The 14,833-nt window shown below is 41.1% G+C and overlaps 1 protein-coding gene across 9 annotated transcripts in view; it reads left to right on the forward strand.

Annotated features, from left to right (window-relative positions):
* The window catches only part of TTC7A (tetratricopeptide repeat domain 7A), a 176,218-nt gene that overhangs the window by 85,521 nt on the left and 75,864 nt on the right, over nucleotides 1-14,833 (forward strand). For all 9 annotated transcript variants that reach the window (XM_074579665.1, XM_074579662.1, XM_074579663.1 and 6 more), the window contains one exon: nucleotides 367-527. In XM_074579665.1, coding sequence (XP_074435766.1) covers nucleotides 367-527 — 161 coding nt within the window. The remainder of the gene's footprint in view (nucleotides 1-366; nucleotides 528-14,833) is intronic.

The following is a 14,833-nucleotide window of genomic DNA, read 5'->3' on the forward strand; positions in this document are numbered from 1 at the left end:
GCGCTCCCCCAGGTGAAGATCCAGCCACCCATCCTAGAAAATAAAAGTCGAGAATTGGGCCTCTGTAGTGGATCTGTTTACAGCATGGAAGCACCATGTCAAAATAAGACTGTATCAGGTCTGCTGCTCCTGTTTATAAGCAGTGATTTAGTAATGCCGCAGACTCTTTTCTCTAGAACGTGTGGGTCTTTTTTCAAGCAGTGTAGTCTGTTAATTTTGTCAAACTGTTCGGAGATTAGAAGTCTTTCTCATAGGTGCCTAAGTAGGATTTCTTCAGAATTTCTAATGACTGTATTTGTACTTACCTTTGGCATATAATGAAGGAGAAATGTGTTCTCTTTTTCTTTCTACCCCATCTCCTCCCAGATTTCTGATGCTATAGAACATCTTCAAGAAGCACTGCAACTGTGCAAAGATGACATGAATTCACTTCATCTACTGGCCCTCCTCTTTTCAGCTCAGAAGCACTATCAGCATGCACTGGATGTTATCAACATGGCTGTTGTTGAATACCCGGAAAGCTTTAGGTAAGAGTTATTGCACGATGCAATACATCCAGTCAGGAATGATCTGCTTATTTACTCTGTTGTTCTCAGTTAATACACAAGGAGCCTGTTAAATCAGGTGTGCTACTGGTATGTCACTCTCCTTCTGGGCGTACAGTGAAGCTAAAACATGTGAGGCTCAGGGTATTCTTTTGATTTGCTGTCTTCATAATCTGTCTGTTTTTAAAACTAATCTTTGTGCTTATTTGATTTTCCAGTATTTGTCTTTCTGTATTGTGCTGATGGTGTCTTCTCCCATATCAATCCCTGTACTTTTTCCTGTGTCACTTTACATGTGGAGAAAGTGTGAGTGTGCGACAAGTATGATGATGTCTGCCTGTATCACAAATAATTTTATATTTGGTAAACTTCCTGGTTAAAAACAAACAAATTCTTCATGTATTGGCCATTCTTTTGATGCTCATGTATGACTCAATTTGCTGCAATAGCACAGCTGGGGAAAAAGATCAGATGAAAATCGCAAGCTGTAATAATGTATAGCTGAAAGGATGGTTTGGCTGCCTAAGAGCAGGTTTGAACCAGCACAGACTTCTTGGAGCCAGAGGTTTCCACTGTTCTATGTTTGAGTCAGTCCTTCATCCATCCGAGGGAGAAAAATTGAATTCCTTACGATTTACTGTCATGACCTTTCAAAACAACGAATTTGTCTATTCTGTGTGAAAATTAAAACTACTGTAATACCTTCTGGTGATCGCATACTAGCTGAGTTTCTCAGCCAAACTGCAACAAATCCTGTTGCATTGCTGGAAGACCAGCTTCCATTCATAATTGCCTGTATTTAACTGATGTTTTAAACCCGTGCAGCACTGCCTTTAGACAGCCAGCTTTCTCAGTGGAGAGAGGGAGTGTTCTCCACAGATATAATCCAGCAGCCAGCTGAGTGGGATGTTGTCTAAACCTGAGCAAAGGAAGGTCCAATTCAAATTGAGGCTGTCTAAATGTGAGCTTGAATGCTTTAGGATCTTCTAGAACTATGGTGCCCTATCAGCATATAATACTTTTCATTGTAAGCTGCGTGTTGCCATTTAAAATAGCTGCCCGTGGTTTTGAGGTTGCTTTGTGTACGTGAGGAGTTAAGACTGTCAGTGCACATCTTTGACAACAAGGTGAAAATTAGTAATGGAAAAGCTCTTAAAATGATGCCAACCTCTCTGCAGAGTGTGAACATGGGTATGACAGAAACAGGAAATAGTGGCTGCTAAATTGTGTTTTGTGGTTTGAAAGTAATAAGCATAGTAAAAAAACTCATGTTGTACATTCAAAGGTCAGACATTCATTGAGGACTACAAACTCTCAAAGACAGATAAGACAGAGGTGGAAGAGGAAGAAGAAACTGGTTGTTTATGTGAGGAGCAGAGTATTTGCCACGTCAGATCAACCAACTGGTCTGTCAGGTCCTGGATCTTTCCTCCAACACTTAATGATAATTTATGTTTTAGGGGAGGGCAAAACAAAGAAAACATGGTGTGCAAAGTAGCTTGCAGGGCTGCTGGGTGGGTTTCTTTATGCTGTCTGGTGATCAGATTTCACCAAAGCAGGAAAGGATATTATTTCCTATGCTTCTATTGGTGCCAATCTTCATGTGCGAAAAGATCTTGCAAGGAGTAGCAAAAGAGGTTGTTTCTGGTAGAAACAATGAATATTGGTAGTGAAACCCATGAGTTTGTGCTTTCTCCTAGACACAGACTTGCTAGAGTGTGTGCTCGTGGAAGAACCGCTCTTTTCTCCCTGCGTGCACTGTGGTATGTAACACAGTTGGCAGTGAGACTCATTCACAGATACACAGGGATGCAGGAGTAGCTGCTGGCTTCTTCCCTCTGCTGCTGTGACTAGCCTGTCTCAGTGTGGGTCTTTCTCCAAACCAGCCAGCAAACAACTGATGAGTGAGGGAATGGAAAAAGAGTATTGGAGTTGCAAGAGAGAAAAAAAAATATTAAAAAAAGCATTTCTGAAGAAAAAGAACAGGAATCCAATGAGGGAGAAAGCAAGAAGAGTAACAGAATACATCTATAGTTTGTACCAAATCTGAAATCAGACTTTCTAGAGGTCTAAAGTACAGTTTATGCTAGGAGGGCTTTACTGCTTTGTAAAACCTCTTCGAGGGGAGAAAAAACTGATGCTATTGTGTACCTGGAGTTGTTATTGCCTTATAGAAAAATTGTATTAAATTTTATTACTGCATGGAATGACTACAGGATACTTCATGTAAATAGTATAGGCAAGTTCAACTTCATGATTTTAGAGCTCTATTTTAAAGTGGTTGATTATTTTTCCCAATTCGCGTTGATATGAACCAGGCAACTGTGTAATGTGGTGCCTGGGGCCTCCCTTCCTAATGACAACTCTTTTTGGAAGTATAGTTTGATGGCATGTATCAAGAAAAGAAGTTGAAAGCTGCATTAAGGGACCTTAGGGCTCTGTAGATGGCAAAAACCGTAAACGTTACCTGGGTGTAGATCCTCAACAAAAGAAAGAATAATCCCTAAAAATTAAGGTTTTAGCTGACCCAAGCTACAGGCATACTGTTTCATTGGTCTCTGGACTGTACGTAATTAAGATGAGTTTGTTCCTGCTTTTTTTATTTTCATATTAAATTCTTTCATTATGCCTTTTAAAGAAGGAATCATGCAGGATGTCATGTAGTTAGTTAGTGGCTGAAGCAATTGGAAACAAAGGTACTGCATTGTTAGCTAACACAACATCCTTTGGCATGAGCCCCTTAATACTGACCCAGATGTGTCTAGAAGTGCTCCTTGTTGGAGGGTTTAAACTTAAACATTTACTTCACATTTCAATGGTCGGTATGGCGCATAGGGAGGAGGAATACGAAAGCTAGACACTGAATACAATGAGAGATGAACTGGAATGTTTTGGATCAAGCTGTTGGAGAATGTTTTAGAACAGCTGGATATCCAAAAGCACAAATTGTTCAGAAAAATGAACTTAGGAAGATCACTTCTGCTTGAAAGGTCGCATGTAGTAAAAAATGCTTTACATTATAGTCACTGAATGACTGAATTGGAGCACTTGGATGTACTGTCAAGCAGGGACAGAGGAAGACTAGATAGAGGAAGAATAAGAGCTAGCTGTGTTGGACATATTGCAAGATGGAGTGAACCAGAAGAAATACACTGCCTTGCCATGACTCTGAAAGATAGAAATAATAGCAACCTTTACCTGGGAAGGTGTCACCTGAAAAATCACTGACTCCTGCGGAGGCAGACTGCCCAGGATAAAACTTAGTGGTTTTACATCCTGTTAATGGTGATACACTTCTAAAAGAAGTTAATGAACACAGTACCGACAGTTGGTTTTAGTATACGTTTGAAAGCACTATCCGGCATGTCAGGTAGCATCAGGTATCTCCCCTCCAGGTCAATGATGCTGATCTTAAGCCTTTCTTAAGATGGATTTCCTTCAGTTTTTGTCCAACTCTTTGAGTTGGACAGCCTTTTGGGCAATGTTTTACCTGGGACCTTGTCTTAGGGATAGACCTTTTACCTGGAAGAAATAATACTAGTGAGCACTCCTTTGCCCCCCCCCCCAGGTGATTTCTTAAAAGAAAGCATTGTTTATTTAGAAAGAAAGTATTTCCCCTTTTAAAGCCTGTTTTCACACCTCACAAAATGTTCCATGGAGAAGTCCCATAGGTCTGGACGCCTGCAGAACCCACTGGAGAGTGTGGCTGACGCAGTCCTCGATATTCAGCTGGTAATATTTCCTCCTTCCTGTTTTGCTTGTGTAAAATTGACTTTGTTCTCCTGACTCGCCCACTCTTCCAGAGACTGATTTGCTCTCTGGTCATCTTTTAGCTCTAATTGGTTAGCTCCTGGCATTGGAAAAAAAACAAATTAAGATCTGTACCTAGCCTGAGGTTGGAAATACGATATCAATTTTATGTATACTCTATTGCTTTATAATTGCTCCCAGACTGCTTATCAAAACCTATTCTGTTGTTTGCCAGCTTGTTTTTTGTCTCCTGGATGGTCCCCCATTTAGAACAATACATTCTTCTGGCTTAACATACAACAACTTCTAATCGCTGCCCAATATGACAGTGAAAGTTAAATGATCATGTCTTTATATCTGTATATCTGCCAGTTCTGCATCTGGCACAGGAGTCGTAACTCTTTTAATTTAATAGCTTTAATTTTAATTTAATATTCCTTCTCTTCCTAAATTATAAGTCACTATTCTGTTGCTTTCAGAGTCTCCAAACTAGTTTTAAAGAGAAATAAAATAAAACTTTTGGGAAGCGCTGCTATTTTACCCATAAAGACTCAAAAAGAAGCTGGGTGGGCTGGTGTTTCAGAGCAATGTAGCTGTCAAATGCAGATGCTTTTGTTCTACCCAAATATTTGCTATCACAAAAGTAATTACTGTAAAGGTAGTGCAAAAAAGCTCAGAAGGCCAAGAAATATTAAATGTTTATCTTGGAGACTGTCAATAAAAAAGGAAGTAAATTTCACATGGGGAATTGTGTGTGGTGTCTTGGTGTTGTTTTAGCAGAAAGTTTTTGGGTTTGGGGTTTTTTGGGTTGTTTTTTTTTTGGTTGGTTTCTTGGTTTTGGTTTTTTTTTACTACAGCCAGCCCTCAAAATGCAAAGTCTGTTCTAGACTAGAAGAGGCTTACTGACAGCAAATGTCCTTGACTTCATCACTACTACGTTAATTTCATTAAGGACACGTGACATAATTGTCTGGCAAGATTTGTTTGTCATAGTCTGATGCAGACTTACTGTGGGAAGAGCTATTCTGTGGTGTATAAGCAATGTCATTTACCAGGTGCTTCCACTCGCTACAAAAAAAAAAACCCAATGTAAAATCAGGATCTCAAAATGCATGATTAAACTGGCGTTCCCCTTTGAATTCTTTTTCCATTACTTGTCGGGCGATTTCTTGTATGTTGAAAATAAAAAACTCATGTCTTCTTTGAGCAATATCTTTATGGGCACTAGCGGAGTACCGCAATATTGTTGACAACCATAAAGTAGAACTGTCTTTTTGCCTATAATCTTTATGGGGAATAAGGAATCAGTTGTCTCTCAGGCAATGGTTTGCAAACCTTTGTGTTATGCCTAGTCTCTACTACAATTTTTTGCGGCAAGATAGTTGTACCTCCCACCTCATCCCCAGGTAATACGAGTGTGTATGCTGTAGAATGGTTTTACCACTTTTCTCACAAAAGTGGTGGTGACCTCACTTAGCTTTAGAAGTATGGCTTTAGAGAATCAGATCAGCCTGTTTATATGATTCTAGTTCACCATTAGGCAAGAGGCAGTGAAGCCTGGTACATCTTGTGAGCGGACATGGTGATAAAACAGCTTGTTAAAATTCTCAGAATATTGTTTTGTTTGCTGAATTCCTTAAGGGTGCAAAGTCTGAGGATCTAAAGCAGGGATACATTAATATTTTGGCTGTAGCATTTGATCATGCTAGACAACTTTTTATAAATAGGATATTCAAAACTCTTAAAGACTGGAGCTTTTTTAACTTGACATCTTGTAGTGGTGTGTTCACACCCTGACTGGTGAGAGTGACCCGCAAATGTTTTTATCTCTGTACTGACGTCCCAGACAATAATACAAAGTCATAAAAGATTGAAGTATGTACTTGGCTGATATGGCAGTACTGTGCTACAAGAATACAAAACATATATTAGGCTTCTATGATTCACTTAAACAAGAGAGATGTACTATGTGGATTTAGAAGGGTTGAGCTGGGTTTTTTTGCTATAGTAACCATGAATGTTTGCTTTTGTTGGCATGTTATGGTCCCTTGTTGTTTTTATAAAATTATCCTAAAAAACCTTGGTGATACATTGCAATAATCAGGACTGTACTCTGTGGAACTGGTAACGATATTGAATATTTGTATGGCAAATATATGAAGGGAAAGCTTTAAGCTAGTCTCCTGACTCTTATTAATGATAACGCAGATAAAGCTAAAAAAAAAAACTTAGAAATAGAAATCTAAGGGATTTCTTTCTGACTTGGATTTATTCCACAGTTTTTTCTTTTTTTTTTCCTTTTCTTTGTTTGTCCTGTATGATGAGGAAACTGAATGAATTCTTAAGTTAGGGTATCAAAGACCAGATTCCCATTTTGGCAGGTTCAAACAGATATATGCACCCCTTTCTAAGGATCACAGTCTGACTTAAGACAAAAACTCAGCAGAGGAGCATGATAGCCTTCTATTCACCATCTTAATGCAGTGGGAAGAAGTAGCCCCCTAGCTCTGGTTCATGTCTGTTTGTGCCAGGAATGGATTTGTGTTAGAGTACACATAAATTCATCTTAAAATTATATGGATGGATTCAGTGGTACGTGGGGAGAATGCCGTTCCCTCATAGCACAGGATTCAGAATATGAATAAAAGGAGTTAAACAGCTTAGAGAGGAAACCTACTGCAGGCTTATTTTCTTAGTATGGTATGAAAAGAAGGAACAGCCATGCGGTTTTCCAACCTTAATGGCAAAGGTTTGAGTCTTTCCTCTGGATGAAAAACAAATTTTATTTCTTAATTACTACTTTTTTTTTCTTTTTTCTACCACCTGAGTAAATGGCTACTGCCTCCATTCATTTAACGCCTTTATAGTGAGCAGCAGCGCTTCTAGATGCTGGTTTTGGCATTGGAGAGGTAACACAAGTTCTGCAAATGCACAGGCTTCACTTCAGAAATTTAAGAATACATTCCAAAATGCAGGAATAGCATGGCTGATGTGAGATGAGATTCTGTACCTCAGAGCAATTTATTTGTGTAAAAGTGGGAAGATCCATAAAGGGGCGTCAGTAACTTTGTGTTTGAGACTTCAAGCTCAGATTTTTTAGGTTTTCCTGTAGATTCCTGAAGTGTGTTTCCTGGGGCTCCTAACTTGTTTTTGACGTTACATTTAAGGCTGAGTGACTGCTGATAAGCCAAAGGAAAATGAAACCTGCAAACCACTTTGTGGTAGTAGTAACTGGCTAAGTTACTTACTGATCTTTAAAATCTGTGTTTCTTTGATGGGTCAGGCATTAAAAGAATAAACCTTGACCGTTCAGCACAGCTGTATTTTTTGAAAGAGCAAAATATCAGTTTTAGGTTCCTCTACTCACACTTATCTTATGCAGAGAGCTTCTTGGAAGTACTTTCTCACCTGGATGGAGAAATGGACAGTTTTCGGTTCCTGCTGGCTCACTTCAGTGCATTGCGTATAACTGCCGTATCAGTGACTTAGTTCCCCCAATACACCCTTTTCTCCCTGCTAAGTGCCATTTTCTTTTGAACAGCGGCAGGGTGTTCTGCTTTATATTCAAAGGAAGTGTTTAGGAGCCCTGACTGTCTCTGTTGAATGCCAAAATATATTGAAAAATAGCATGTGTGTGTTAGCTGGGCAGCAGAGTCAAGTTGCCAGTAGGAACTCTGCGGGCTGGAGTTTAGCCATAGTACGTGCTTGTGGGGGTTATCCAAGGTGAGGAAGAAGTTGGTGATTGGGATGCCTGTGTCTCCACCAGGCAGTTTTGTGAACTCCAAAGGTAGACCTGGGTCACAGACATCAGAAGGAGGACCTGAGGCCTGCTTGCTGCCTGGAAATCAGAGAGAAAACCAAGGGGGAAAGGTGGTGCCAGCATGGGAAGCCCAGCTCTAAACTTTCCCTCCCTGCTTTGGGGCTACACACGTATACAGGGGGGCTGCATAGGGTGCCACCATTTATTAGCAACCTCAGACATCAGTTCCTGCTGGAAAACATGTTTAGAACCTTCTTGAACTGAACTCCTTCAAGGGTCTCTTACCGTATGGATAAAGGAGGAAACAAAATGCCCTTCCTGGCTGTTTTTCATCTTTGTACATGTAGTGAAGGTGAAGCCTACGGAAAGTCTGCTGTCAACCATACAGATAAGATAATCCGAAATTGTTTCTTGAGGGTCTTGGAAGCTGATCACCAGAGGAGTAGAGGACGATATGTTGGGGTTTTTTTTTCTTACAATGCATTCCTGGATTTTCTGAAACCTTTAAAAAGCCTCAAATGCAAGGATGATCAAGAGTCTCTTTTTTGGATTTTCAGCGTAAAGAACATTGGCTTTATTAGCATTCACTGAGAATTACTGTTGATAATCATTTCTGGAAAACACAGGTCCTGAAATACAGAGAGGCATGGCTGTTATGCTTAGCAAATTGTTTTTCAGTGCAGTAAATGACTTTCCAAGAAGTTTGCAGTGCAGTCAAGCCATGTTGTCTCTCAGATGAGTATCGTGCTCCAATCACTCAAAAGAAGTGTTGTTTTTTTCATCTTCAGCTGCAAATTTCAGACATGAGTGACTTCAACTCTAAGGTCCTAGGAATATTTATTTATCTAATTAGAAGAGCACAAAGTGGTTTGGGTTTTATTATTTTCTTTTTCAAAAAGAGGAGGAAGGGGAAAGTATTCGGACTTTCTGAAGAACTCGCCAGGGAACAGAAACTATGGTAACTTTTCAGCCATGAGTGTGGTTTTTACCTTCTGAGAACAGGAAAGCCCTTGCCCTTTGCACTCTCAGAAACACTGGGAGTCATTGTGTCTTAGTTGGTAAGTCTGCTTCTGTTGCCATTGTCATTAATGTCTGCAGAACCACAGATGTTTGATATTAGTCAGTATTCCTGTTATTTAATATTCTAGTTTCTGTTAGTAAAGGAAAGAGAATGATGAATGGAGGTGTTATAATCGAGAGAGAGAGAGTGCAACGTAGAAGTTCTGTGTTACCAACATGTCTTTAAAAATGTCCAGACGTATTCCTTAATATGCTAACATTTTTACAACACAGAACAGATAATACGAATCACTTTACTATTAGCTTTATTTATTTTTACCTTGGCTTGAAGCTTTCTGTTTCGTATATAGTTCAGCAGTAAGTTTGTCACAAGACTGTATTTTAGGAGGAAGGGTGATCATAAGGCTGGAGAGCTAAATGGTCTAATCAAGTGTTGCAGTCATTAGCAGAGAGCTTCCTACATACACCAACAGAAAATTTGACCCAGAACTACGTAAGTATGATGTCGAATTGTGCTTCTCAGCACTGTGGCTGGAAATGTGAACTGCTGGAGATCTAGTAGGTTAGGAATTGAACACAGTGACCTCTACTCCTTATGTCCTAACAGCTGGAGAAGTGGCAGGAGGCTGATAACTCGCACCTCAAATGATCAAATGAAGATCATAAAAGTAAGCAGTTGCACTGAAATTCATAGTGAAAAGGCTCTGGACTTATTTATTTCCCTGGAATCTGGCCATTTGCGTCTACCATCTGAGCACTAGCAATGACTTGAGATTATTCTGTAGTTTTTCTTGTATTTTCTCAGGACAAAGTAATGTCTTTCCTGTGTTGGTAGAGTATGTAGCGCAGCGGGGCTCTGAACCTGGCTGAGAATACAGAGTGCCACTGCAGTCTGTGTAATGAACAGGAGGGATGGCCAGTTGGTCCTTCCACAGGTTGGGCAAGGGAGCTGCAAGCAGCTGTGCTACTGAGTGAAGGAGGGAGCCATATCTCCCACCCTGCAAGTTCCAGCAAACAATAATTTTGTTGGATTCTTCAGAAATTAGGCATCTGCTCTGTTGAGGGGAGAAAAGGGAAAAAAATCTTTCGCTTGGCTTAATAAACTTCAGAAATATTTAAATGGGAAAAATAGCAAAGTAGGAAAGACTTACAGGGATACAATATAGGTGTGAGGATCATCTTTAGTGTCTTCTCCAGCCCTCCCCAGACCATTGCAGTGGAAGTGTTTGGAGAGGCTGCCATGACGCAGTATGGCAAAAATGGCACTTGTGGAGAGGAATGTGCGGCATCTGTCCACCCCCAGGTGCACATGCCAGGGGCTGTGACCCCCCCCAAATAAGGATGCAGAACTGATAGATGCCAGCTGCTAGACTGTCCTCACTGGGACTGAGAAACAGCTGGTGCATACAAGGGAGGACCAGTTGCAAAGGGTATGTCCGCACTGCCGGAGCTGCTCCTGCTTCATCCCAGCTCCTTGGGCTGCTGCTGACAGAGTCTCCGTAGAGACACGGATCGGTGTGGGCGAACTGCCCGGCTGTTTGCGCTCACACTCTTGGGCCTTGTGAAGCCTGTGGGCTGCCTTGAACCGTGCAGCAGCTCTTCAGCTAGCCATTGACTAGCGGGAAGGTAGCAAGCTGCAGCAACTGGAGCAAGGCAGGCAAAGCATTGGTGGTAACTAGCACTACTGACTCAGAGACTCTGAGAGCAAAAGGCTCAGAGATCTTCCTGGCCTGCACAAACCAAGCACGTGCTAATGCACAAAGCACTCCCCAAGGCTTATATGTCCCACGTACGGGCTTAAAACAGAGCTACCAGTAAGGCACACCTCAGGAAGCCACTGGTAAGCAGCATTTGGGGTAGTTCACGCCACTGCCAGTCAGCTCTGCTGATCTCGCTTGTGGGGGATTTTTAATGTACCTGGGATTGCTTTAATCCGTGCTATTCCTACTCCTCCAGAAGGAATAGCTCCTGAGAGCGACAGCGCAGAGACTTCCTCTGCCTTTCTGAGCCACCACTACAGTGCTGTTCTGTAGGAAGACTTGTTCAGAGCCGCGCATGGTAGTATTGCAGGTTTATTGTCTGGAGAGGGTTTTTTGCATCTGAAGGTCTTGTGTGAATTAATGCTTTTTCTTATATTTTGAAACTAAACTGGATGTATGTTTTCTTGTTTATTGCTCTAGTGTTAAAGCAGATGGAAATGCTCGGCGTCTCCTTTGTTGCCAGGGGTATAAACTATGTCACATCTTAATCAAGAGGCTGCACATTGTCAGTTTGGAAATGCCAACTGGAAAAAAGTTTTATTTTTCAAGTCCCCTTTAAAAAAGAAAAAAAAAGTTTCAATATATACACATTCTTTGGAACCTTTACAGCAGATGATTTTCAAGTATATTTGCAAATATAATGGGGTTGAAGCCTGGTCTACCAGCAGCTTTGGGATTATGTTGCTTCTTTCTCAGTGGCAACCAGCAATTACCTGCTGCTTCCCTGGCCACCTGTAGATGTCAAGGGTTTGCATAGCAGGGGCATAGTCCTGTGCAAAATGTCTGTGGGGAAGAGGAAGGGAGATCCTGTAGGATAACGATGTCCAAGTGTGTGTGGTGTACGCTGTCTGTGGTTTTGCAGGGCAGGAAAACTTGCATCTAAAAGCCTATGGTCTTTGGTGTTACTTCTTTTCTCTCGGTGCCACCCCACACAGTGTGTATTTCTTGGGTTTGGTAGCCACATTTTGTCCCACATACGTAAGACTGCTTTTGTGTGAAGCCCCATTACATTTCGTACAATTTTAAAAAAAAATGTTGCAGAGGCAAAAGACATCTGAATCAAACCTTTGTTGTTTTAAAAAAGGATTGACTGATAGATATATAGATATATATATACACACGCACAGAAAGGAAGAGAGCAAAGCAAGCCTGACTTAAGACTTACCCTTTCAGTTAAATTTTGGGGGGGCATAGAAACAAACACATTAAACTTATGCAGTGTTAGTTTATTATTTAAATCCTATGATGATATTGTGAAGTAGCTAAATAAGCTGCTGCAGGAGTATTTTATTCAGCGCATTAGCTGCGATAGTAACATTTGAAAGCATGTAGAGAATTCTAGTACAGATTTTTGTTCTAGAGGTCAAACTGGTCTTAAAAGAGTGAAATAATTTCTTCAGATGCCTTCCCGTCTCAGAACATGCCTAATCCTTGCAATATCGTTTTGGGTTTTTTTTTCATCAGATGTGCATTGGGTATTAATTTAGACTTTGCTCATTTCTCCACCTAGACCTCCTGCAAACTTCTGATGCAAAACCTGTATTTTAGATATGGCAATATCCCCTTCTGATCTCATCTAATTGCCCCCTGCACATGGCAGAACCAGTGTCTCATTTTACAAGGTATAGCAATACGTGCTCTGAATCTGGGAATTCTGGATGTAAGCAGTATCGTAGCTGAAAAATAATTTCTTTTTTTCTCCAACACAGTATAAGCAACGGTACGGTGTAAAGTTGCAGTGCAATGAAAAGCTAGAAGCAGCACTCACAAATTATGTATTCCAGCAGGTACCCATTATTTGCCTGCATAGACTAGGCCGTTAGTCTGGAATTAGTTGCAAGGCGTGGGAGACAGAGAAATCATGGTTTTAGGTGTCACTGTGAGCACTGTTATTACAGAGAAGAACCGATGAAGCAATTCTGTATCCAAACAGCACCTTAAGGAAATCATGTTTCTTACAGGATAGGGCAGATTTGCCCTTCAGCACTTATGAGGCTGTAATAAGCTGTAAGACTGGTTGCAAATAATGGCACAGCTAAAAAAAAAATGTGTTGCTCTGTCATTAAGGAGAAAGCCATATACAGGTTCTCACAAATGAATGAATAAATTCTAAATGCTTCCTCTGATGTGTGAACTCCGAAATTAACACCACTGATTTCTGCACACTAAGAATAGTACAGGGTGTCAGCACTGAGGGAGGAAGGGAAAGGAAAGGAAAAAGATACCCTTCCAGTCTTCTGTAGAGTTCAGATTGCTTAAAGCTTAAGCTATGTAGCATAAATGGCTACATCTGCCATTTCAGAAGTTAACTAAATAGCCCTGTATCAGTGCTGTAGTAGAAAAATCCCTAGTCGTTGGCTTGGTCCCCACCTGAGCGATGCTTACTGCAGGAAAACAAGCGTAAAAACAAATGTATTTTCTGACCTCAGCACTTGTAAGTGCTTATCTTCACTTACGAGCAGGTTCTGTTTGGGCTGTTGGCCTTTTAAGCAAAAGCTTAATGTCTAGATTTGAAGCTGAAGACAAGGAAAGCCATGCTGGTTTACGCTACCCAAGTAGGGGAAAAAATACATCTGAGAACAGTGCAGATGGCCTGAATCAGACTGGCACATAGTACTGGAGTATCAGCATCAGCTGACTACCTTAAAAAGTGAGGTCCTGTCATCTCCCTCCTTTCGCTGGGGATCTCATAAGCCACTTTTCCAAGATTATACATAATAGCAGCTTGTCTGGCTGAAAATATCCCCCAGAAGAACAAGCAAAAAAATTGTATGAAGCCAGACTACATTAAAGGCCAAGGAAGAGAGGATATTTATTTTTTTCTTACTGATGTTAAACTTTATCGAACTAAGCTAATAAAAATGTAACAAAACGAAAAATGGCAGTGCTGCAGGATATGTGTTTTCTCCCTGGTGCTCTTCTAACTGGCTACACGCATTTTTTCCACCAAATTCAACAGCCTTTCAGCAAATTTTATTAAACTCAATTGCCAGTTTCTCCTGTACGTGGCAGCCACTGTCTGGGGAGGAAGTCACTGCTCGTCTTGCTCAGTGCACAGTCCCATCTAAATTCCTTCACGGTTTTACTATCTATCGTGAACCACGTTGATGATGTTTTCGGTGCTTAAATAGCGACATTAAACTGTTGCTCAAGAGTATGCCCTAAGCGGTGTGAAGGCATTTTGAGTTTGGGCTTGGAATAGAATTTGCAAGCGGGACTGAGCACAGAGCTGGTAGTTTCTGAAGTTTAAGGCTGCAGTTGTGTTGGGGTTTTATATAACAAATACCTCATGCCTTAGTCAGGGCCACTTGTAGTGAGAAGTAACTATAGTAACAAAACAAAGTTTCTAGCTAGTGAAGGAGTATTTCCAACAAGCGGGACATCAGTTTCTGATCCAGCCCCTGAAATATGCTTATTTATCAGTTTTGCGTGCAATGATATTTTAATAGCTACTACTGTATTTTCAAAGCTATTTAGAAATTTTCATTTCTTTGCTTTTGGTGTGGGGTGTTTGGTTTTCTTTTTTGCCTAAAACCTTTGGAGGGACTTGCTCCTTTTGCCTTCAAATGGAAATGTTCTAATAATATTCCTGCTTTTTTAACTTGTTTTCTCAAAGAAATGGGGATTATGCAGTTGGACTTCTTATACCTTGAGCACTTTTGAAAATGTTGGTTGATTTAAAACAAGTTTTGACAGTGTGTTAGAAGTGCCGGAGATAGTAAAATTTCTGCAAGTTTCCTAAAAGTCGAGGCCGGAGGGGGCCGTCAGAGCCGAGCCATGCTGTGCTCCGTGGGGGTGGCAGCAGCCTGCGGGATGGTGAGCACACGTGCAGCGGGGATGACACAGGCGGACACATGGCAGCAGCACTGTCGTAAGGTCTCCCAGAGGGCCCTGGGAGAAGGGCTGGCGGCGGGAACAGGGACAGATTGCAATGGGGGACAGGGGCAGAGGATGCAAAGCCGTGGGAAGTTGCCTACCACCTGGGAAGGGACAGTTTG

This window comes from Larus michahellis, chromosome 3, assembly GCF_964199755.1.
Source record: "Larus michahellis chromosome 3, bLarMic1.1, whole genome shotgun sequence".
Classification (NCBI taxonomy): Eukaryota; Metazoa; Chordata; class Aves; order Charadriiformes; family Laridae; genus Larus; species Larus michahellis.